At 43.8% G+C, this 24,001-nt stretch overlaps 3 protein-coding genes across 5 annotated transcripts in view; all 3 read right to left on the minus strand.

Moving 5' to 3' along the window:
• INSR (insulin receptor) overlaps window positions 1-7,509 on the minus strand; it is a 51,595-nt gene extending 44,086 nt beyond the window's left edge. The window contains exon 1 of the mRNA XM_035567709.2: window positions 7,327-7,509. Coding sequence (XP_035423602.1) covers window positions 7,327-7,414 — 88 coding nt within the window. The 5' untranslated portion in view covers window positions 7,415-7,509. The remainder of the gene's footprint in view (window positions 1-7,326) is intronic.
• Window positions 7,510-14,706: 7,197 nt separating this feature from the next.
• Window positions 14,707-20,431, minus strand: USE1 (unconventional SNARE in the ER 1). 3 transcript variants are annotated; one of them, XM_035567712.2, is made up of 8 exons: window positions 20,236-20,409; window positions 19,948-19,997; window positions 19,382-19,460; window positions 18,720-18,872; window positions 18,473-18,491; window positions 17,685-17,715; window positions 17,285-17,447; window positions 14,707-16,791 (listed from the first exon to the last, which is right to left on the minus strand). In XM_035567712.2, the coding sequence occupies exons 1-8, from the start codon at window positions 20,335-20,337 to the stop codon at window positions 16,609-16,611; spliced, it is 780 nt and encodes a 259-aa protein (XP_035423605.1). In that variant the 5' UTR covers window positions 20,338-20,409; the 3' UTR covers window positions 14,707-16,608. The 3 variants fall into 3 exon arrangements, with proteins under 3 accessions (XP_035423605.1, XP_050571542.1, XP_035423603.1); XM_050715585.1 differs by lacking the exon at window positions 18,473-18,491 and having other exon boundaries at window positions 18,710-18,872; window positions 20,236-20,431; XM_035567710.2 differs by having other exon boundaries at window positions 18,473-18,872; window positions 20,236-20,417.
• A 554-nt stretch (window positions 20,432-20,985) lies between these two features.
• MYO9B (myosin IXB) overlaps window positions 20,986-24,001 on the minus strand; it is a 46,021-nt gene continuing 43,005 nt past the window's right edge. Inside the window, 5 exon segments of the mRNA XM_050715586.1 lie at window positions 20,986-21,891; window positions 22,032-22,159; window positions 22,525-22,664; window positions 23,155-23,202; window positions 23,684-23,807. Of these exon segments, the coding sequence (XP_050571543.1) occupies window positions 21,446-21,891; window positions 22,032-22,159; window positions 22,525-22,664; window positions 23,155-23,202; window positions 23,684-23,807 (886 nt within the window). The 3' untranslated portion in view covers window positions 20,986-21,445.

Raw genomic sequence — 24,001 nt, forward strand, 5'->3', positions numbered from 1 at the left:
GATGGTTACAGTTGCCTGACTCCTCGTGGCTGTACAAAGACCACTGCTGTGTGGGTTAAAAATAAATTCTATGCAAACGTCTTAATGATTATTCAAAAATCTGCTCCACTGCAATAAAAAATAAAACTGGCAGCACTAATATAGGATTCGGAGCAATGTTATTGCCCAATAGGATTTTTGGCACCGTATCCAAGCCGTTTCATAAATTTCTTTCTGGAAGAAAAAGCTAATGCACACAGCGCACCAGGGATCACGGGTGTTCCTAAGGTGGGGAAGGAAATCTGAAGACCACATAGGAGCAAGAAACACTGCAGAAAAATGGGAAGCAAACCAGAAAGCTCGTTGTCCATCCCAGCCAGGGGACCAAAGAACTGGGGGAGCAACAGCTTCGGTTTAAGGAAGGTTTCTTGTTATTTACTTTAAACAATTAAGATGGGTAGCTCCAAGGGAGGGCATGTGCGACACGGCCCCATCACCTGGGCCTTTCTGCAAGAGCTGCAAATCTCACCGAAGTTACGTGTCTGAAGCTCAGATCAAGAAGCAAATAAATTGTCAGCCCTGATGGGGGAAGGAAAAAGCTAGAAGAAATGCCATCAGTGTAAGAAGGATGATTTTATTTTTTTTTAGTAACAATTAAAATCAGCACATTCGTATGTTATTCCAAACTTAAACTGCCTGTGCTGGGAAGCCATTAGCTTCGCTGCAGCTTCTAATGAGCTCCTGACATTCAATCAAGAAGGAGCAATTGGTGGGAGCATAATCACTGCTGATCAACTGGTGCCAAATGGAAAAGATTCAAATCTAAAGATCTGGAGAAGGACAGAATAATTCCCAGCCTCACACAGACTGGGAAGGAGGGAAGGTTCGGGGACTTCTCCCTGGGTTATTTCTTACTGAAAGGCTCGTGTGTTTCATTGCACAGGAGAATATTTTCTATTAAGGTCAAAAATAGAAAATATACAGGCATTCTTGATTAAAATCATTCAAAAAAAATCCTGTGTTTATGCCAGTAATTTCTTCAGGAAAGGGCCCATAACACTCAAAAACACTGAAATTCAATGTAAGAGTGACCAATAGAGCTAGAACTATCTGGTAATGCAAAATCTACCTCCTTGTTTCTTAATTACTGCTTGCCAAGCACAGAGGTGAAATACAGCAAGCTGACCGAGGTGGTACCCACAAGCAATTGCTCCATCAGAGACCTTGCAGAAAGGGACAGGCCAAAAAAATACAGCTCAACTCTGCAGCCGAAGAATTACTTTTGAGAGTAAAAGCTCTAGGCTTTTATCATGGCTTAAGGCCACAAAAAGCACCTATACACTACGCGTAGTCATCTGAGTCTTTCATCATTCTGAGGGGAATTGGGTAAGTCGCCAGAAACCGGCCCTGCCCTGGGCACTCAACCCGGAGAAGGGGGCAGAAGCCTGAGCACGATGAGAACTAAGAATTCGGCACAATTGGGATGAAGCCCTCCAAATGCTGTGGGGGGGAACTTCAGGGTCCGAAAACCTTGCTGTCAGACAGAAGCAGGGCTGATGAGCCCAGCCTGGAGGAGCTACCCAGGGAGGGAACTGCTCCGCCACCCCAGCACCCAGGCAAATCGTTACCCTGCTCGGCCGAGGAATGGGGACACATTCAGCGAGGCTTCTCGGAAAGCATCCTCTGCTTCTGTCTAGCAACAGGCTGATCTGATCCTCTGCACCGCACTCACCACTCTCCTATATGCTCAAAAGAAGTCAAATTGCATTGCTCGTGACTCCGCTCCATATCACTACAGGCTTCTAGAGATCACTAATACAAGTCATGCTGCTCCTGGTCCAAACAGCCAGAAAGCAGCTCAAATGTTTTCCTCTCCTCCAAAAACAAGATTTAGACACCCGAGCATGGTACAAACCACCCTCACTTGCAGCATTCCCCCCACGGCAGCTCGCAGACAAGGCAGCCAAAGGCTGAGACAAACATTTTCATGAGGTGTGTGAAAGAAGTTAGCTGAAGCTGAGTCTAAAAAGAGACAGGTGATGCTTGTGAGTAAACAGCAAAGCATTTCCAAGAGTTAATTATTTGTACAGATCTACCAGAGCTGGAAGTACACATCCACAGTCCATCAGCTCAGTTTGCTTTTTAGAACTATTTTTGTATTTTGGGCCAATTCTAAACTCTCATACAGAAAGCATTATTTGTGAGCAGCGCTGCCAGCACAGACCAGACAGGAGATTCCACACGCCCTGGCAGACCAGGATGTGACCCGAGTTATTCAAACTCTGCTGCTTTCAAACCTGAGCAATAGCATGTAATAAACCGGTACGTTGTCTGCTGGGCTTAGGGGGTTCCAGCACTGGGAGCTTCTGCCCAAGCCCTTTTCATGGAAGGAGATGTCAAACACTGCAACGTTAGCCTGGCAGAGAAACTTAAAAGGAATTTAAATCAAATCACACGCTCGTTTCCGAAACAAACGATTGAATAAAAGGCTACTATGATTGGAAATCTACAAAGATTAAGGGGCTTTATCCAGCTTTTTCCACATTCAGAGAAAATTACATTTAAGAATTATTTTTCATTATCTACTTCAGTTTAGTTTTTAAGTGATAAATATCACCACAGAATCTGAACCTCATTTTTAATTCCTTGGGGATCAAGGAGAAGGAGTTACACCTATCTGAAACAAAATCTGCTTTTCTGCTGCAGGGTCCTCGATCTTTTCCTGCTTTTGAATTCTGTTCAGCAGTTCGCATCTTCTGTTCATGCAGCAGCTGCTGAAGTTGCCCATAAATTTATTGTTACCAAGACAACGAGAAGCAGTTTTAAGCAAAGTAGTAAGTGGCTTTCCACAGCTTCTCTCAACAGTACTCCTTCTGCAGGGACAGGGGAATTAGTGATTCAGTACGAAGGCTAGTCAGGTGTGATCCCAGGAGAGCAAAGTTGAGGAGCTGATTGTAATACAGACAAGCTGGGTCCAAAAAATACAGAAATCAGCTCTCAGCAAAATAACAATCTCAAACTGATTCCCTAATAGCAGGCCCAATGCTATTCCTGTTCAAGCTACTGGCAAAACCCCTACTAACACAGCTTCCTACCTTTCAGCAGAAACAGGCTCCACGTCCAGCAGTACACCACTACACTGCCAGAGAAGAAACATTCCTCCATCCCTAGTTACTAAGCTATTCAAAATAACTTAAAAAACAATAATAATAGTAATAATAAAATCATTATAGACACATCAGACCCCCAAGAAAAAAGTTGCAAGGCATTTTTTTTTTTTTTTTTTTTAAAATAAAATCCCAGGATGCCAACCAAGCCTCTCGAACAAACTAGTTTGGTAACAACCTTCAAGTGCTGAATGAAGAAATGAGATCTGATGTCAGAGGTTACTTCTGGAGATACAGTCTAACCGAGGGAATAGCTGGAACTTAAGCCTTGTTTATAGTAAACTAGCTGGATACCAGACCTTAATGATTCACTGCTTTAGAGCTCTGGCTCTTGAACAATCGAGACCAGGATGATGTAGGATTACACAGAAGGAACATAAACCATTTAAGATAACCATTAGTTAATTGCACGTTTTATAGTGTTTGCTACCGACTTGAATAAAGGAATTATTTAGGAAAAATTGCGCTCACTGATTAAGTCAAAAACTTGGCAATTCTATATAATGCTGACTTGTACATGGAAGGTATTGGGAAACTGGGAAATGGGCTTTTAGGTGTTTCTTGGGATAACTGAGACAGGAAAACATCCTGTTAAGGGACAGGCCAGCAAGAAGGACCACAAGCCAGCTTCTAGCCTAGCGCAGTAATAGTTTAACAAACAGAAGATATCTAAATAGCAAAACGTTTGTTTTTAAGCTTTGGTTTTGCACCTCAGCCATTTAGATCTGAGCAACGGAACAAATTCAGAAATGCACTCGAAAGTGAGGCTGTTTATGAACCTGCAGCCTGCTCGGATAACATCTCGGGTGGCTGTTATCTTTCACTACACAAGCCAGTGTTCCTGAACTAAGGGCCAACCTGTCACGGAGGTTGCTTTCTTTAATGCCAAAAGCATACATAACCTCCCAGTCTGCCTATAAAGCCTGGTTTACTATAACGTCACGCTCTCCACATTCAAATCAAAACATTAGTGAAAAACAAGGCTCGTGCTGCTGTGTCTTCCAAGCGAAGATACTGGAAGGGATAGTGCTGGAACGACAGCATCCCAGGACCACGGGAGATCCATCAGAGCGATGAGCAGAGGTCAGTGCCAGCAGATTTTGGGATTTGATTGTCAACATTAACATAACTTATGTTCTACGAAACGGCCACCCCAAAAATCGACCGCCAGAAAGCCTGTGGGCTTTTGCAGGCTATTCAGTGAATGCACTGCCTCCCTCTAAAATAGCGAGGGCACCCTGGGGCGGCTGGTGGACGTGGTCATTGCCTGCTTCTGACATTGCCCTGCTGCAGCTACTCTTCCTACTTTAAACTCCCAGGAGCAACATTTCACTCTACACTGAATCTCTCAATGTTAAAACTTAAGAGACCAGCTTCTTAATGCGTTTATGAGCAGACAAAAGAACCCCGTATGAATCAGAAATAACAACACTGAGGCAAATGATTTTAAAAGGCTATTACTAAAGGAGAAAAAAGTGGATTTTGTCCCACCTAACTTCAGCACAGAGAACTCAGCTAGATTTCTAACTCCCACCACCAGCAACAGCATGCAAGTACAATGACCAGCTTCAGGTGAAGAGCTTAGAAGAGAAGGAAGCATACTCTAACCTCTAGTGACAGTATTGATTAGCTTTCTACTAATTACAAAAGGAGACCAAAGTATATTGCTCCTTTGATAGATGCCTAAGACCAGGTGAGGTAAATCCCACCCTGAATACCACAACTAATGAACTGCTGTGTGAGTCATGTGTGAGATTTATTTCAAGAAGTTGCATTATGTTTACACAGTGATAAAGAAAAAAAAAAAAGCCAAACCTGCTTTTCTTAACTAAAAAAGACGTATCCACCTTCATGTTGTGAGCAGGTCTGGTCTCCTTTCCTTAACCCTTGCTTCTACTCCTCTCAGCCACGTCTGAACCCGACTAAGTCAAACGTAAAAGAGGAAGAAAGCATGCACGCATAGGATTCCCAAACACACGGAAACTGGGGATGGGTTAAGGAGGAAAACCCTCAGCATCTCCATCAAAAGTCAGCATCAAGAGTGAAGAAACCCTCCATCCAGTTTGCCTGCTCAACACACTATACGCTGCTTTTGCCCCAGCTCTTAGCAGATGTGAGAGGAACACCGGCGTTGCCTAAAACAAGTAAAGGGAAGAGAAAGATACATGGCACAAGAAATATCACGGTTAGGCTCAGAGCTCAGGGAACATTGTCACTGGAGTGCAGCGTTATCATGGGGCACGCTTGTACTGAATGCAGGACGCAAATCTCCAAGAAAGCAGACTTCATTAGTTCCGTTGCTCAGGGAACAACTTGTTTACTTATGCAACTATTGTGCATGCATTTACCCTTCCAGCCACTCTGATGCAGGCCTCCACGTTAGCGTGTTGTTTTCAATCCACGCTGTGGTGCTGTATGATCTAATCATTCTCAGAAAATGGAGTCAAACATCAAAGTAGCTGAAAACCTTTTGAATTAGGGAACTTATTGTCCAAACAGCGTGTAAGATACTTTGAAAAGTATCCGTGTTGTGTGAATGATATAAAAATATTCCACCCCAGATGTTGCTTTTATGTCCTGTACATCGCTCCTGTCTCTCCATCCATAAATTGTAGAGCCTATTTTCCTACCGCGCAGCAATACAGCAGATTAAGCAGTTACGATCGTACTCACACTTGCAACCAAAGAGGCAGAATATGCTTTTAAGCACGTAAGTAAATAAATAAATAAAAAGCTTCAGCGTGGTGGTAATAATAATGTTTTCAAATTAGGAACTGCTGGACTAAAGTTATGTATGGATTTATTATTAGTGCTATATGTCAACTACCTTCTCCATTCCTCTGTCGGTGATGGGCGGGTTTGTACATGCTTGCCAGCTATAACTTACCCTCCCAAATTAAAAACATATCCACAGTCTCTTTTAAAGGCTTCTAATGTAACAGTGTTGTATGAGGTAGGAATTAGGTGTTTTTGAAATACGTAACTTGTCAGATTGCTGGAAAAAGCAAGGCTGTCTCAAAGGTACGCCCTGCTTTATTCTCTCAGTATCATCCCCATTTTGAAAACGCTCAGGATTGCCTCATCTGCACTTGACGGAATTCTCTTGCTGTGGCCTTTTCTGGTGGGAAAGCTAACAGACAGACTACAGGATGGGCTACGGGATAGACAATTTGAGGATCCAGTTAGTTCTCTTTAAATAAATATGTTCCTTATAGTAAAAAAAATACAACTATAATCATCATCCAACATTAAAACCTCTCACTAGAGCAGCTTCTTAAGGAAGTTTATTCAATACAGCCCATCAAAACAGCTCCTAAGGCTTAAACTCACATCAGCCATTAATTTCACAAGCTCGCCACCTCCAATTCACCATCTTTAGATCCCCGCCTTGCATTTTACAAGTCGCTGTTTAAGCACAGATCCCTACCTTTGAGCTTTATCCCCCTTTAATACTTGTGGATTTGAAAGATTACCTACAAGTATTCCTGCGGTTAATGACAAAACCTCCCAACTCTAAGCCTCGCCACGCTACAAGCCTCCTGAAACTGGAGCTCGTTTTGAAACCAGCCTAAAAGAGAAGTGTCAGGGAGCCACAGCCAGCGTCTTGTTCCCCCCCAGGAGCCGGGGAGGGGAGCAATGCCCTTCCCTGCGGCCGGGGGGCCAGGCAGAGGAGGGCAGCCCGGGCAGGGGCAGCACCCTGACACCCTCAGCGTCTGCAGAAACAGCCGAGCGGCGGAGCCGGAGGTTCCCGGCGTGCCCGTGAGTAAACACCACGGCAACCCGGGCACCCAGCGGGGGCCCCAAGCCCTTCCAGCCGCCGTCCTGCCCTCCCCGCTCCAATCTCGGCCGCCTCCGAGCCCCCCCCCCTCCCCTCACGGCCCCTCGGCACTTTGGGGCCGAAAACACCCCAGCGAGCCCTGAAGGTCACCCGAGCCGCTCCCGGGGGGAGAGCTCCGGACCCCGTTCCCCTCCCTCCGGCACCAGAGGGACCCGCAGGCCCCGACCGAGCCGCCCCGGCCGCCGTCCCCACACCACCGCGGCCTGGGCTCGGCGGCGCTCGCCAGGTCCAAAGGGTGCTGGCGGCAGGGACCGAGCCGCCCGCCCGCCCCCTCACGGCGACGGGGCCGCGGCCGGGGCCCCCCGCCGCCCGCCTAGGCCGCGCCCCCGCTCCCCTACTCACTCTCCCCGCGGCTGCGGCCGCAGCAGGCCGCCAGCAGCAGCACCACGGTCCCGGCCAGCGCCGCCACCGCCGCTCCTCTCGGTGCCATGCCCGCGTCGCTGCGGCCGCCGCGGCTCGGCGCGTCCCGGCTGGGGCGAATCAGAGGCCGCGGGGCGGGCGCGGGGGCCGGGCCGGGCTTCGCATCGTCGGCGAGAGACCCGCCGGGGGCACCCCCCCCTTTAATAGCGGCCGGCCGAGGAAGCGGGGCGGCCCCGTGCTCCTCCTCCCTGCCGGTCCCGGGTGCGGCGGCCGCCTCGCAGCGCAGGCCGGGCTGGCGGCTGCCTGCCCTGGCCGGTAAACAAGGGGCTGCCCCCGTCAGCTGGGAGAGGAGCGGGGCGGCGGCAAGAGGCGGCGCGGAGCCGGGCAGGGGACGGGACGGGCCGGGGGAGGAGCGGCGGCGGCGGCGGCTTCCACCTGCCGGGCCGCGGCGCTGAGGGAACGGGGACCGGGGACGGTCCCGCAGCCCGGCTCGGGGGGGGGAAAAAGGCGATTTTGGGGGGCTGGAGGTAAAAATTTGGCTGGTTTTTGGCAGGGTAGTTCTGTGTGAGGAAAGGGGGCCCAGCTGTGAAGAGGCCGTGTTGAGGGTTAGCCATTTCAGCCCCTTTCTCCAGGGGGATTCGGCGTCTGATTCATTTTCCTCCTTTTTTTTAGTCATCTGTGCTTTGTAGTTGCACTAAGCCATTACAGTACATTTCCTGGCACCTTCCAGTAATTTTATCTGGCGTTTGCTTTCACCCATTTCTGGGAGATAGAGTTATATAAACTGGAGGAATAAAGCTTTTTTCATTCAAAAGCACTTGGTAAATATAGTTGTCTTTCAAATCTTTGCCACACCATCAGCTTTGAACAAATCCCACTTCTGTATTGCATTTCTTGCTCAGTGGACCATTAGGCAGGCTACGGGTGAGCGGAGCACCAGCACTGTGCCTTGGCTCCATTTTCTGGACACTGAACTGCTTTAAGAGAGTTTGCACCATTTGAAATATTTGTGTTACTTTTCCATTTAAAGAATTGCCGCAGTTGCCACAGGGATATTACATAGTTGTGAATGGGAGGAGGAATGGTGTATGAAATCACAGCTGTTTTAGTATAGCTCACGCTGACATTCTTTGAGATTTCCCAGTTGGATGGAATAAGGTCAGTGGCCTGATTCTACTGAATCACTTCAGCGTAAACAATATCAACTGTGATGGTACCTGTGTAGCAATAACTACATCTTAGCATTTGCAAAGTATTTAAATGTTTAGATGAAAGGGCCCTGTTTAAGTGGGGATGCCTTCTCTTGTGATTATTATAGCAAGAGACAATGTGTATCTGCGCAGCACATTAGCTGTTGATTGAGCCTGTTGGTGTGTCGCAACTGCCATCATGGGAACACATTTTCTTGTTGCCATTTTCTCAAATGTTCCCTTCTACTTACAACTCACAGGTGCATAGGAGACTCAGAACTTAACTAATTTCTCTAAAGAGTGCTCCAGGAAGTAAGGACAGCAAAGGAATGGAAACAGACACCAAAACTACGCGTTCTGTTCTTGCAAATTAACCTGCCTTATAACTATAGACTTTGCATAAAGCAGAGAGAGCCAAACATCAACGAGACAGTTTGGACTATGTGGAATTTATAATGTGACTGTAATAGCAACCTACTTTTGCTTACTCACTTATGTTCTCATTGCCTTTCATGTAATAATGATATCAGCTTACAGATTGGCACAGGAGGATTAAAGGCTACAGATTTATTATCTTTCACTAAAATACTATTTTTAGTTTCTAATTACTGATTAAGAACATCAGTGTGCAATCTTTCCAGCATCTTTCCCATACAGTCACTGCTACATATTCATCATGCTACAGTACACTAGTTTTGCAATCAGATAAACCAACAGTAGCAATGTGGGCTCTAGGAAACTAAGCCAGCACCTGTTTGGTAGTTTTTTTTCTAATAGCTACAGTTCGTGATCTTCTCTAACTTCCAATTTAAGAAAATCTACTAAAAATCACAAGTTTGATATATTAAATACAACTCCTTTCTTAAACAACATTAACAGTTCTTTCTCCCCTCCACATATGTTTTATGTTTTAGTTAAAATAACTTATAAATAAGCAGTGAGAAATGTCTAAGAGCTGTGACACAAACTTTTGGGGATTCATTTCTGAATCGTCCTAAAAAAATAAACACATAGAGTCTTCACAGAATCACACTATCTATCTACTAGGCCCCACAAAGACTATTTTTGTCAGTTCCTTACTTAAATCTCATAAGAACAGACTGCTAGAGAAGCCAAAGAACATGGGTATGGAACTTTGAAATAATATTGTCTTTTCTGACCTTCAACATTTTTTGATACAGGAAGAGATCTAGAATTACAATACCTGAACAGTGTACACTTGCATGAGGTAAAGAATATTTTTTGTAGGACAAAATTTACCAAAATGTACAAAAAGTACTAGCCAGGTTACTATTTGTGTCTATGGGAATCCCCAGTGCATTTGGAAGGCGGTCTTTTCCCTTTTACACTATTTAGAAAATCCGTGTGACAAAATTTTTATTGTACTTTCAGAGCTGGAACCCGAAATGTCCGCTGTTGTAGTGTTTTCCTGAAAAACATACTTCATTTTTTTTTGCCTTCTTTGGAATTTCAGCTGAGATAATACATAATAAACATCTTAAATACTGTACAGTGTGAAAGCAGTACATCACGAGATAATGCTGTAAGTTTACAAGCCCCATCAAAAGCCTTGTTTCTTTTGAAATCCCCCCAGAAAACTGTCCCATTATTCATCTTTGCTCTACAGTTACTTCACAGCTGCCACGAATCACAGGACAGACTAAAGATACAAACAAACCAGATAAACAGCAAAATACAGCTGTATGCCTAGCATCTCCTTTCATAAAGGTGCACAATGTCTGCAGGGTCAGTGACCTCCAAACCATGGCCTTCACCGCTTTAAAAAAAAAAAATGCAGACCCTTATCCTTTGCTTATTAACAAATTAACAAGAATACAATAGACAAGGGCTACGGGCATGTTGTTATCATGCACAACACTTGTTTCAGATTGTTATTTTAACATGACACATCTGGTACAGCCTCAAGTACAGAAGAAGTACTTTGACGTATATTGTTATCCCTCGTCCCCCACTGACGTGTCTTCTCCTCTCCCTCCCCCAAAAAATCGGACCAAACCTTGAACTAGTTTTTTTGTTGTTGTTGTTGGGTTTTTTTTGCATTCTACGTGCATGGTTTACTGTAGTCCACAAAGGCTGAAAGCAATCTTTCTGCAGCCGTGTCCCAAGCTTCCTTTTCTGAGACTGAAAAGCTGGAAGGCATGCCACCCTGCCCTCCGAATGCCTCCGTGTCAAACCAGCCCAGCTGTGCTGACATTCTAACCAGATCCCAGCCCCTCCAGATCAATGCTGCTAGGACCTGAAGTCCTTGGAAGCCCACCCCAGGCAGTAACATCCCTAGAAAACGAACCACTTTTGCACGAGTGAGCTGGCTTGCATTGAGTATGGAAGATGACTTCATCATAAAGTGGCTCAACCTTACTCCCAACCTTTCGAGAGGGCTGAGACTGCTTGCTTTATCACCATCCCCATTTGGCTTTCCCCTGTTCACGTTAACAAAAGCTGAGGACGAGCTGTTTAGGCACCAACAGGACAGTTCTTCAAAGCCTTATCTCCAGGGCCTGCTGTCTGCAGCAGCACGGACATACCGAATGCAACAGTCTTTGCACGCTGCCCTCGGAGCTCTGTCACATCCTTGTATTGGCAGCTACGTGTGGAGAGAGAACACAGCTTGGCTTCCAGATTGCCGAGATACTGAGCTTGCTGAAAGCTCGATGGCCTGAAAACAAAACATCTTTTTCTCATGAAACATACACCGGAACCAAACACTGCAGACGTCTGTGTTTGGGTGAACTGCCTTTTTGTTTTTGTTTTAGCCAAACAAGAGTACTTAAAGTTCCATGCTAATTAGTCAGTTTATGAATATTCAAGGAACACAAAGCTTTCCACCCAAGAAGACTTACAAGAAGGTACATGGGTAGTAATTCTGTTTTAAGAACAAAATAGCTGAAAACTAGTTCAGTGACCCAAAGCCTAGCAGCAAGCCAGAAGGCAGAGCTAAGAGTCAGAGTTATCACTTTCTGCTTCATTCACCATTCAACGTTTCTTACGAACAGGTTCCAATTACCTAGGTGAACAGTTACCCACAGAAGTTAGGGAAGAAAAGGGGTCCACATAGAATCCAGCTCAGGTTGCCTTATTTTTATTGGATAAAATTGATTCATCAAACATACTTCCCTGCTCACAAGTTTCTCACCATGCAGCATACGCATCATTCAGCCTCCTGAGCTTTGAAGATGCAGAAGAGCTGCTGTTGAAGCCAACAATAGCTAAGTCTCTGCATCACCGGCAGGATGTTGCTGTAAAGGTTACAGAATTTACTTCTAAGTGACTAGCCCAAAAGATGAGAATACAGGAGAGCTGACCTTGGAAAATTTATCTCATCCTGTTTAGAGTCACACAGAACTATTTGCCAAATCTCCTAATATAAAATATTTCACGTCATGGATTGACAAAGTTCCTTTCTTACCCTTCCTTCCGTCCACACCAAATCCGATAAGTGAACGCTCTCTTCTCGATGGGAGAAAGCTCAGAGGATGAAGGTCCGGTCACTTTACGTGCTAAGGACAGAAGTCCCTTTTTTTTTTAGTGTTGAAACAGGAAACTCTGTCAGATCCTTCTGGACAATTCTATTGTTATATTAGCAAATACAACCTTTGCTTAAGGTGAAAGTGGCAGAGGGCATCTCTCTGCCACATCAGTTCAAAGAAACTGGAGATGAAAGATGCAGAGGAAATCACAGCACTCCATGGCCTGCTGCAATGCTGCCCTGTTTTATCCTCAGTTTCTATCCAGCCTGAATTTTGGATGTCACAGAAGCAGATGCAATATTCAATTTGCTTTCCATTCCTTGTCAGAAAATTTTCGTTTTGATTCGGCATCAAATTATTCAACGAGATTTTTCTTTATTGGTACAACCACAAGTCAGTGCTGGTAACCTGCATTAGCAAGCCCAGCTGCCTAGCAGCCAGGTACCCAGCTGGCCTTCACATCCCTCCGGCCTCTCCACCATTCTTTCCTACAGCTCCTCGCAGCACACCTAAGCCAACCCCGCATCTAGTTTGCACAACCTACGCCACTGCTGCCAGGCATGCTGTTCTCTATCAGCAGCCACGTGCAAATTAGTGGCTGCAGCAGCGTCACTCTAATACATAGTATGGGCATGCCGTGCCCCAGGCGACCAACTGGCTACACCAGTTCTAATCTAGAGTTCACTTTTTTTTTTTTTATTAATGCACTTTTTTCTTGCTAATCCACAAGTCAAAATTGGAGGGCCAGCCCTCTGGGCAGCATAGCAGGGTTCAGCAAACCATAACTCAATGCTTCACACTGCTTTATCAAACGTTTTGCATTTTAGACACAGAACTTCGAGTTCCCGTTTTGATAACCAGTTTGTTCTGTAGCTAAGAGACACACCCTTTCTTTGTAAATGTTACAAATCAAGCATATCTAATCCATTATTCACTAGCTGCTGCTGCTTCCCACTTCCATCTCTTATTAGGAGGTAGCGCTCGTGCCAGAAATGTCACAGTGGTCTCATGTGACAGGTGGTATTGATTTAGCTTCGTTGTTTTTTAATGTCACTCTTGTTCAGTGGGAACACACGGTGAGCGCACACCAAGCCTCAGCAATGTGGCAGATCAGGACAAGAGCTATCAGCCAGTCCTGCACTGGGCTGTAGGGCTCTGGAATGGCATCAGCACTCTGCTGTAGACCAAGAGATCTGATTATTATTCTCTGTTCCTATCTGCTATGTTATTATGGTTTCAATTTTTTTCATGCTTGTACTATTAATTGTAAGACTTTGATTTTGAGGTTTCATTTCAGGTTCGTAGCAGAGAGCACAAGAATGGAGGTGACTGGTCCAGTATCACACAATGAGCAGTCACAAACAGACCTTCACCTGTCCCCACTTTCCTCTTTTACTAAATACCCCATTAGCAGAGTAGCTGGCAGTTTTAGAAAGCTGCTCACAACCTATGAAGTCTGATACACAGAAGCTTTGTAAAATAAAGCCAAGGAAGCATACGTGCAAAACAAGCTTAGAAATTACCCAGCCATAGGAACCACTCTATACAGTATTCTGCTCCTACCATTCGTGAATCCTTTCTGACATCTTATCTACTCTGAAAATCCTTCCAAATTATCAAACCCAGCTGTGTCTGAAGACACAGCTTAATCATATGTAAGAGTCTGTCACCAGGAACGTTTGCCAGAAAAGCTCGGAGTGACCCGTAGTTACTGTTGCTGCCAGTCTCAGAAACACTGCATTTACCAGCCTGACATGACCCAAGTCTCTAAAACATTATTATTATTTTTTTACTTGCTGCCTGAAAGTAGCTAGTCTGCCAAGAAGCCAACCAAGGCCCAGCCCTATGCCCGATAAACATCTCTCCATTTGGATTTCCCAAGCTTTTGGGAAAGTTAGGCAATTCTCACTTCACAATGTTTGCAACTCTCTGAAAGCCATTTCTATATATAACATTATCCTGTGAAGAGAAGCACATCTGAGCCCCATGCTGTGAAACTGAGCTGAGGTCTGAAGTCACAGATCATACAACCACCACCCATACGTTAGTCAAAAATAAAAAACTATCACTCCATCTATGAAACGTCGCAAAGCCATGACTGATTGTTTGTTCTAAATACTACTGGCACAAATCTTCAAAGTGTTTTTGAATTACTATAATTACTAAACGAACTTAAGAAAAGCAAAGGCTGCAACTGCCAATTGACAAAGCAGTCATTGTGCGCAGGCAGATTGCTGGCCACTGAGGCAATTAATCCGTTTGGTTTGCCAGTGCAGAAGGTAACATTCTTCCACTGGGTCAGAGGTAACCAGCAGCTCAGCGCAGTGCTGGAGGCACTATGCTCAATGGTCATGCGAGATATCACAAAAGGTGTCAGTAGCTACGGAATTCAATCTCCGTCAGGCAGTTCATCCATCAAAACAACAAACACCTACGAAACGTCGATGGTCAAAAGTTAAATGTATCTCTTTCTGAACTGATTTTCTAAACTAGCTGATTTTCTTCTTTGTAAAGGAATTGCTGCTGACTTGGAGGGCTAAATGTTTCCTGGGGGCAAGCTACCACTGGTAATTCCCTTCCAGCTCGGCTCATTTCAACTGAACTCCTAATTTAGAAGCGCTAAAAAGTTACGTGGTCAGTAGCAAAACTCAGCTTTAAACGTGTCTGCAATGAAGCACCACATCTTTTGCAAGCTGGAAAAAAACAAGTTTATTTCAAGTATTAAAGGGGAAATGTTATAGACAAAAATGAAGGATTAATGTTGTATCATTCCACTATCTCTCACAAAAAATTACAGTTGTGCATTCAACCTCTGCTGTAAAAGAACAGCTCAGCACTGAAATGCCTGCAGGCAAAGTAGTAAACAATTAGAATTCAAAAATAGTTTGGTGACCCAGCATTCACTAACAAAGCACAGTGAAAAGTCAAACATTTCCCAGAAGTTTTTCATGAACTATAAAGTAGCAACGTCCATAAATGGATTGCTACAACTATAAATTTCTGTTAAGTTGAAGGTAAGTAATAGGCTTATGGAATGGAATCAGCATTATCACACAGATAAGTAGCTAAAATAAAAAGCTGTACTTTGTCGTATAATCACTCATTTGGTAATTATAAATGTCTGGCATAATAAATTGGAAGCATGCTGTTAAATGAACAAAAATACTTTCCATAAAATTGTTAATTGTTTTCACTAACACAATGTTTTTGAAAGGAGCAAAAAGCAATTCTGAAACAGTGTGTCCCCTTTACTGGGATACATTCAAAGAAGCAGCTGAATTTTCATCAGAAATCAGCTGTGACAAACAGAGCTTTTCTCTCACCTTCCTTTTGCCTAGGGCTGCTGTGATGACCAAACAGAAAAGCCTAAAATACCCCATCTAGTGGTTAAAGACAGCAATAGAAATGGCAAAAAAAAAACCATTTTGGAGTCATGGACTGCTCTTTTCTTCCTCAATGTGAAACAGTGTATGCATGAAAACAGCAACATTTTGCAGATTAACGCTCCAGGTTTGCTTCTATCTTATTACAAGCTCCCGAAAATGGCTCTTAAACTGTTACAGGAAACCTTTATTGCAGGCTCCATTTTTTTTCCAGTATTGAAGTTTTCAAAATTTTTTCTCTAGTTTATTTCAATCTTTACTTTCTTGCAGTAATCTCTTAAAAAAAATACTGCTTTGACAAGAAAACTCCTGACCAGAATAATTTGTCTCAAATGGTAGTGGCTGTTTTTTCTTCTTTTTATTTCTGTCTTGAAGATACCAGCTTCCCTTGCCTTCCTCTTACAGTGAAAAAATATTTGTACAGGTGAGACCTATACCATATGCACAGTACTGTGTGTACTGTTCTACAGTACCAGGGTCACAGTGTTTTCTTGATGCAAGAGCATCAACATAACTGCCGCTGAGCGAGAACATTTGTGCATACAAAAAGGGGAGCAAACATTGCAACTGCATGCAAATTCAGCCCTCCTAAACTGAAGACGACTGCAAAAACAAACATTGATCTGGGAAGAAGGTGAGCCTGAGAATAATTTTACCTGTCGACACACTCTGAATCCAAGCCAGGCCAGCAACTCAATAGCAGCGTTCTTTTCCTACACCCTACAGCTGTATATGTACACAACCTCATAATTAAATATCCTGTTGGCAGCAAGATCCTAGTTCAGTACAGTAAAGCTGTAAAAAAAAAAAGAAAACAATTTTAAAGACTTCACCTAGGCGCTATTTATATTCCTATTGAGTAAATGCCTTTTACAGGAGTCATAACGTTTGCCACAACCACATTAAAAAGAGAGGACTGTATCTATCTGCTAAGAAACTTGTTCAGAGCTCAGTGTAAATTGCTGTCTTTATCTTTGTTCTTTCCTCAGTAGGCACTATCAACTAAGTAGAAAAAGGAACCAAGTATCCAAACACAGAAAATGCTCCCCATGGTTTCACCGAATCCACTGACTGCACAAGAAAGATGCAAGGGTAGACCTTGGACAGCCTCTTTCAGGCCATGACAGGTGGCAAAAAATTGATTACTGACAGTTATCACACCAGTTGAACCTTTCAACTACACTTGTGGCAGTTTTTAAAAAATCATTTTAGTTTTGGGAAAATTCTGATAAAGAGAATCATACTGATGAATATAAAACAAACTACAATTAACATTATCCATAATAGCCAGTTGACTGATTTCTTTGCATGCTGTTCAAGGCGGTCAGATTCATCCTTGAGCTTCTCAAAGTTCTGGTCTGCCATCCTGAGAGAATGCGATAGTGTCTGGGGGGCAAAGAGAACAAATGGTGTATCAGATGACATACACAGGCAATAAAATACACTAAGCTTGCCCAGGATTTAGATGAAATGCTGCTGGCAAACCTGAATGGTGAGAACTCTTATCATGTGGGGATGACTGTACTACCTGTGACTGAGTTGTAAAAACAAGGTCCTTACAAATGGATTTAATTTATTTTAAAGAGTTCCGGTTTTCAAAGTCAAGTACCAGCAGTTCCAAATACGATATCATTTACAGAAGCTTACCAGCTCCTGGAGTCAGAACCCTTTCAGTTTCAGGCATTCCGATTTGAAAGTTCTCACCACTGTTTCTTACAACACAGAAGAGGTTCAGTTACACTACAGAAGCAGACATATTGCCTGCAAATCTCCCCACTCTAATCTAATCTGGAAGCAAGTTACAGCTATTGTTTTTACTATAGTTGCAGTTTAACCTTCTAGGATGCAAAAATGAGTTTAGCACTGTAACGTGCACTACCTGGTTATCTTGTTTTATCACGTTCTGCGCAGCCAGAGTGTTGTTTTTGAGACTGCGAGCCAAACTTAGCATTTCTTCAGCTAACTTCTCCTGCATGTCCTGGTGGTGCTGTAACACCGCATCCAGCTCAACTGCTGACTGCTTCTCATCAGACACAAGGCCTCTGCAAGAGCACAAGGAAAAACAGATTGGAATTTGTACTTTCTTGTGGATTGATCTCCCAGTGTTTCCCCAGACTCCACAACTCTGACAAGACAAGAACATGCATATCAGCTGGTCATTATATTTAGGTTTCTTCCAACAGGCACTTCACCTGAATGGCAGTGTGTTTGTGATTTAAAGGTCATTGGCAAAGCAGTTCCCAAAGCACAGAGCATCAGAACGAGAAATTTTGACTTACTTCCGCTTCCTTATGTTCAACTCTTCAGAATCTGGAAAACAAGTAAAATTTGTGTTTTGGCATACTATAAAATCCCATGCAATCATAGGCTGAAGAAACAAGTTCTCTGCGAGGGATTTTCGGATGTTCAAGGATTTAATCCCACTTGACCCTCTACGCTAGGGAATATGAATTTCAAATGCCTACCTGCTTTCCACAGGGAAAAGAGAACTCATAAGATCACACGTTCGGTTGACAGAAAAAAAAACGGATGAATCATATCCCTGAGGGCATGGTTTAAGCCCGTGTGTTCTTTTTCTTGGTGTTCTCTTTCAGGACACGTTAGATTGGCCTAGTTCCAGCCACTGTAACAGTAGCTATGGAAACCACAAATTAATTCCTACCGGTTCCCTACATGAATAACATGGCTGTATGTTTCAGAGGAATTGAACGACACCTACTCTGAGCTGCTACGGTCACGTAATTTGCTTGGAGCAGTAGAGAACAGGGGTAACAGTAAACAAACTGTCCTTTCTAATGCTATAATTAGAACACCTGTTTTGGCATGAATTCTGGAAAAATAGGTTCCTGCAAATCCCTTCTACCACACTGATAAGAGTGCTTACGCCTTCACCTATTAAATGGTTGTGTGTTTTTTTTGTTTCCTCCTCTCATCTTTGATCTTGAAAAGAAGCAAGCCACTAAATAAAAAGTACACTTTGGCCAATATCTAATACCTGATCTTCCTCTTTCTTTCCCTGTAAGACTCAAATCAACTACTGTTCAAAAGAACAAGAGATTAAACTTACCACTGATAACCAAGGGATCCTGGAAAGCAGAAAGAGAAACAAAACACAGATTACAGTGGGCAAGTGAAAATGCTTGTAACGTATTCAAAGACCTCCAGGGGCAGCACAGTGCCTGTGCCCAAACCAAAAATAATGGTGACTCCCCACCCAGCCTAGGACACACCAGAGGCATAGCCACCAAAGGCACCTGAATGCAACAAGACAATCTATAAACTAACAGTAAAGAAGCAGCAGCACCAAAACATACTGTACCAAGCAGCTCACTCCTCATCTTGCCTGTGCAACGAGCTTTTGTCTGCAGATGAACCGTTTTGGTAGCTGGGGTTCTCTCTTTGGTCGTTGTAGGTGTACGTCCAGGGGCCAAGAACTGATTTGCTAGTGCCTTTTCAGTTGATGAACTCTATAAATAAGAAGCAGCAATGAAAAAAAGTCACAAATGTCACATCCTGCAGTGCAAGGCCACCTAGATATGCGACCAACATATTAAGGAAGCACTTCCACAGCTGCTTCACACAAAACAGTGAAGTCGATGTGAACAACAGCAGTGACAGTATCAGCTTATTAGTATTTCGTAGCTCTCCAGATCCACACGGTACTGTACAAGAGGTATGAGGCCTAACAGACAGTACCCGCCCCTAGATTTCACATCAAAGAAGCATGGAAGGTATTGGCAAGATGCATTCTATGTTTTTCTGAAAAGTAAGAAAGAAGTTTCAGAATTCATACAATACCCCCTTTTAACAAAATACAATATATTCATTCATATTTTATTAGGGAGTACCTGATCAGATTTTAAACAAGTGTTATTTTGAGATATAAGATAAAAGGAAACGTAGAAACAAGCTGACAAGGAGAAAATTGGTGGAGAATACTTTTAAAGTCTTTTCAAGCTGAACTAATATATCTTACCAATTTTTCAGCTTCTAAAAGCCCCTTTAGGAAGTCCACTTTGCGAGAGTATTCATTCAGCAGTTCTGGGGCAGGCTTACTATTGGAATTGAAAAAAAAAAAAAACAACTATGAGAACCTGTAAGCCTCAGCACTTTCTATTACTTAAGTAACTTTTCAGATAAAACAAAACAGCACATGGTTCTTCAAAGAAGAAATAGCCTCAACCTGGAAACAGTCCTGCAACCCCCCGCGAGTCACCTTTTCCAGGGCACTATGGATGCTGATGGCTCAGGCCACAGCATGCCCAGAGGTGCAAGAACACTGCGTGAGGCCAAGACCTGATGATCTTTGAGGTACCTTCCAACCCAAGCCATTCTATGATGGAGAGTGTCTGCAACCATGACTGAGCTGCAAAGCTCCTTGTGGTGCTGGATTGTGCCTGCTGCATACACACTATTTCCCCTTAACAGACAGGTATCTCCGCAGGGAAGTGTACATATTCCTGGTGCCTGAGGGTACGTTTGGCTTACAGGTAAGAGACCACTGGCAGTGCGGGACACTCAGGTCTTCAAAGGGCATCTCACCTGGACTGCTTCTTCAGCTCTCGGAGCATGTCTTCAAGAGCAGCCACATACTGGGGAGAAAAAGGTTTTTAGTTGTCAGCATTAATGAGATACATTCTGCCTGGCAGAGGCTGCAGCACGCCTGAGAGGAAGGCTTAAGTTTTAACGCTATAAAACACCCACTACCTCAGTTTATTTCGAGAAGGCGAACCGTGCTGCTGAGGGGCGAGGGGCTCCTGGGCCGCCCGCTTTTCCCGGCCGGTCTCGCCCCGCGGCGCGCTGACCCTGGACGGCCGGGCCGCGCCTCACCTTCTCCAGCCGCCACTCCTCGGGGTCTCGCCGCTCCGCCGCCAGCGCCTCGCAGCGGCTCAAGAGCCGCATCAGGTTCAGCTCCAGCCGCGTCGCCGCCATGGCGGATCGGGGCCACCGGAAAGCGCCTCAGCGCCGCTCCCCGGAAGGTAGGCGCCATCTTAGGGCGGGGCGGGAGGAGGCGCCATCTTAGGGCGGGGCGGGAGGAGGGGCGGCGAGTTGGAAAGATCTCAGCATGTTTCTATTTAAAAAAAATTAAAAAAAATCCCAAACCTAAACCAACAAACGCCCCCACGCATCCACACAGGCTGCTGCTGCTCGGACCCAGTGGAGTGGCATCGACACAGCCTCCGCAGGAGTGCTTTTCCCTCTCAGAGGAGCAGCACCTAGCATCAGGGATTTCGGACAAATTCTACAACAATGTGTACATGGCGCTCAGCTTTAAAGCGTTTTATGCATTACTGCGCTTTGCCCTGAGGGATTTCACCACACAGATGTGAATTGTGAAGGGCTGAGACAGCTCTGCACAGCACAAGGTCTTTGCTGGACCGTGCATTTAGCTCAAAGGGCACCAAAATACTTCATGGTGACACCAGTTTTGCCATTAGTGCTTCCCCTGCGTGGAGAGCTTCCCCACCGTGGTTTGAAGTGCTGACAAAAAGCAAGTCAAAGCAGTGACTTCCTATCTAATAACTTGTTCACTAAGCAAGGCAGGTACTGGCAAAAGAACATTGATAAACTAACACGTATTTTTAAAAAGTGCAATGTATTAATAAAAGTTTTTATACATTTTGGTCTCCGTTAAGGCTATTACAACATTAACCGTTTTGTAAACCACACAAAGTTGTCATAAAAACATAAAAAAATCAAGGCAACACACATTGACGCAAAGTCATTGTTGGTCCCATTAGAGTCCATTGTAAGGCAAATGGAAAAAGGCACGGCAGCAGAATCAGGGGACTTTTTTTTTTTCCTGTACACTCAATCCATGTATTTTACTCAACGTAAGTTTTGTTTTACTTCCTTGCAGGGTTTTAATTTAAAGTGAAGCATATTTCTTTTAAACAACCTTGCTTAACCCTTACAGTACTGTATGTTTCCAGGCTGTCTCCCCAGCAGCCACTTAAAAGAACATGAGAAGTCCACAGCCTCCAAAGGGTTAAAAACAAAGCTGCAGTCAACTTTTGAAAATCCAGACAGCTTAAGTATTTCATTCATCTGTACAGGGAATGTGGGAGTAAGGGTCCGAAAACCTCCGTTTTACTTTTGCCGTTGGTTCATATTCATCTAAAAGTTCCTGAGCGTGGGCCACTGCAGACCCTTGTGCAATGTATACAGAGTGGATTTTATCAGTTCGCCTTGCTGGCTGCTCCCTTCGTTTCACCACTATTTGAGACTCTTCATTAGCTGAAATCCTTCCCTGAGATTCTGTACACTTGAAAATCCCAGGAGGAAGCTTTATATTTGCTGTTGGCATCACTGGAGTTCGACGGGGCACTTTAATCTTGGACAGCGTTAAAGATAGTCTGCGTCTTGAAGCCAGGGATGCAGAGGAAGAGCTTGAATAGGTTTGCAAAAGAGAAGGCACTTTGCAAATGTCTTTGGCAGGCATATTGGAGCTCTGAGCACGGCAGTGTAATCCAGAAAGTGTAATTCCTTTAAAGAAAAAATACACTGAAAGCATGAAAGTATAATTCGATATAAGCAGCTGTGACCAGATAACATCTGGTCACCTGGCTGGCTGTATGCAGTGAAATATGTAGAATAAAAAAAGCACACACTACCTTAATACTGACCTTCGGTATCCATCCGTCCTGTTCTCTCCTCTAGCAGGCTCTCTGTGCTTGCTGAGGTCTCAGAGTCTACATTTTCCTCATCAGAGCCTCGCTGATCAAGCTCAGGTAACCGATAAGTTATATCTTCCCTACATCAAAAGAGAGCATAGCACTCTAGAAACGTCTCTGATATGAGCAAATTTAAGCAGTACATCTTTCAGAGGTATACCATCCTGAATAGAGTCATTACATAATAATTTTCTTGCCTAGTCCTTTACATTTTCCTTTTCACCTTCATAAAGGCCTACAGAACATAATTAACTAGATCATTTAGGGACATGGTTTTAGGGGGTGATATCAGTGGTAGGGGGATGGTTGGACCAGAAGATCTTGGAGGTCTCTTCCAATCTTAATGATTCTGTGAAAAAAGTATACTGCTTTGCTGTCTGTATTAAATCCAACTGCAAAAGGGCATGACCTACAGAGATGAAGGGTTTTCAAAGCTGTGACTTACTTTTCTTCTTTTATCGACTGTAAGCGATCAATGAGAATCTCCTTTTCTCGGTTATCAGCTTCAGAAACTTCCTCTTCTTCATTCAGTGAGTCCAGTTCTGAGTTGCTACTGTCATTTCCTTTGATCTGTGGGCTTTTACTCTGCAAGACAGTTTTATGAATTGGTCATAAGAAGCTACTCAAGTCCTGACTGTCTGCTAGTTCCAAGGTGGAAGACAAATGAGTAGGACATATGAAAGGCTCATGGAATTGAAGAGCTGTTAGTTATTCATACAAATGTTTCAAAAGGTAATAGATTATTTTTCTATTCACCTGATGTCTGTGTTACCTTTTTTGAAGCATAGTAGTTTGATTTGCCAAACTAACCTTAATTTTAGCAGTTAATTAGAAGCCAAATTATTACATCCAATACAAGTTACATTCAGAATGTCTATAAAATACCAGAGCCAAGGCAGAACAGGTCAGCAGCACTGCATGCATTCAGGGGAGAAAGTTGCACCAACACATGCAATCTCCATTGTTCAAGAGTTTTTAAAACCAAGTTACAACACATGTAGCAAGTTTAGTCATGCAGTAGTACCATTAAGAGAAAAAAAATAACATGCACTCTGAACATAGGCAATGTACATACCAGCATCCCCTCATAAGGGGAAGAAAACCCAAGTTTTACAGGCCAGAGCTAGAGAGAGATAAAGACCAAATTTACTATAATGTGACTTCTGATCAGTCAAAGGTGGTGGTGGTGTTTGCTTTTTTGAAACAGTACAATAAAAACAAAAAAAGCATATTTGCCTTAATAGAATGCATCATATTTTTGTCCACCATCCATCTCTGGAGTGAAGGAACTCCTTTGCCATGCAACAGACTCTACAATCTTAATCCTACTGATTGAATTATATGGAAATAGATTTAGACCACTATAAGAACAGACCCCCACTCCCGCACCCTTTATTTATCAAACAGACTCCAGTACAGCTGTATATTTAGCAGCCACCTACAGTTTTGGGCAAGTCCAAATCCCTTTTCTTCTCATCTCACAATTAATCTTTGACTTACCACATAGGGTGGACAGGAAAAATAAGCAGCACAACCCCTCCCAAAGAGTTAGGGGGATGCTTTCTGCTGGATGGTGTGGTTCTGTGGTTTATTTCAAAACTTACCATATTCTGCCGAAGCAACGAGAGTCTTCGAAAAGCAATGCTTTCAGCTGCTTCCAGCTGATTTATTTCATCCATTTTTATCTTGTACCTCCTTATCTGTTCCTTTATCAGCATCTCTACACACCTGGACAAAAGGGAAAGAGTTTATTGAGCAGTCTCATGCTATAAAAGCTCTGGGGACAACCATGGTGGGATGAGATGCCTCTCCTGTCTTGGGGATGTTTCTCACGCACACATGGTCTGCAATCAGACTCTCCCAGTGCTGCTTTACAAGGGGCAGCACTGCATGACAGCAGGATGAAGAGTCCACCCACCACA

This window comes from Cygnus atratus, chromosome 26 (assembly GCF_013377495.2).
Source record: "Cygnus atratus isolate AKBS03 ecotype Queensland, Australia chromosome 26, CAtr_DNAZoo_HiC_assembly, whole genome shotgun sequence".
Lineage (NCBI taxonomy): Eukaryota > Metazoa > Chordata > Aves > Anseriformes > Anatidae > Cygnus > Cygnus atratus.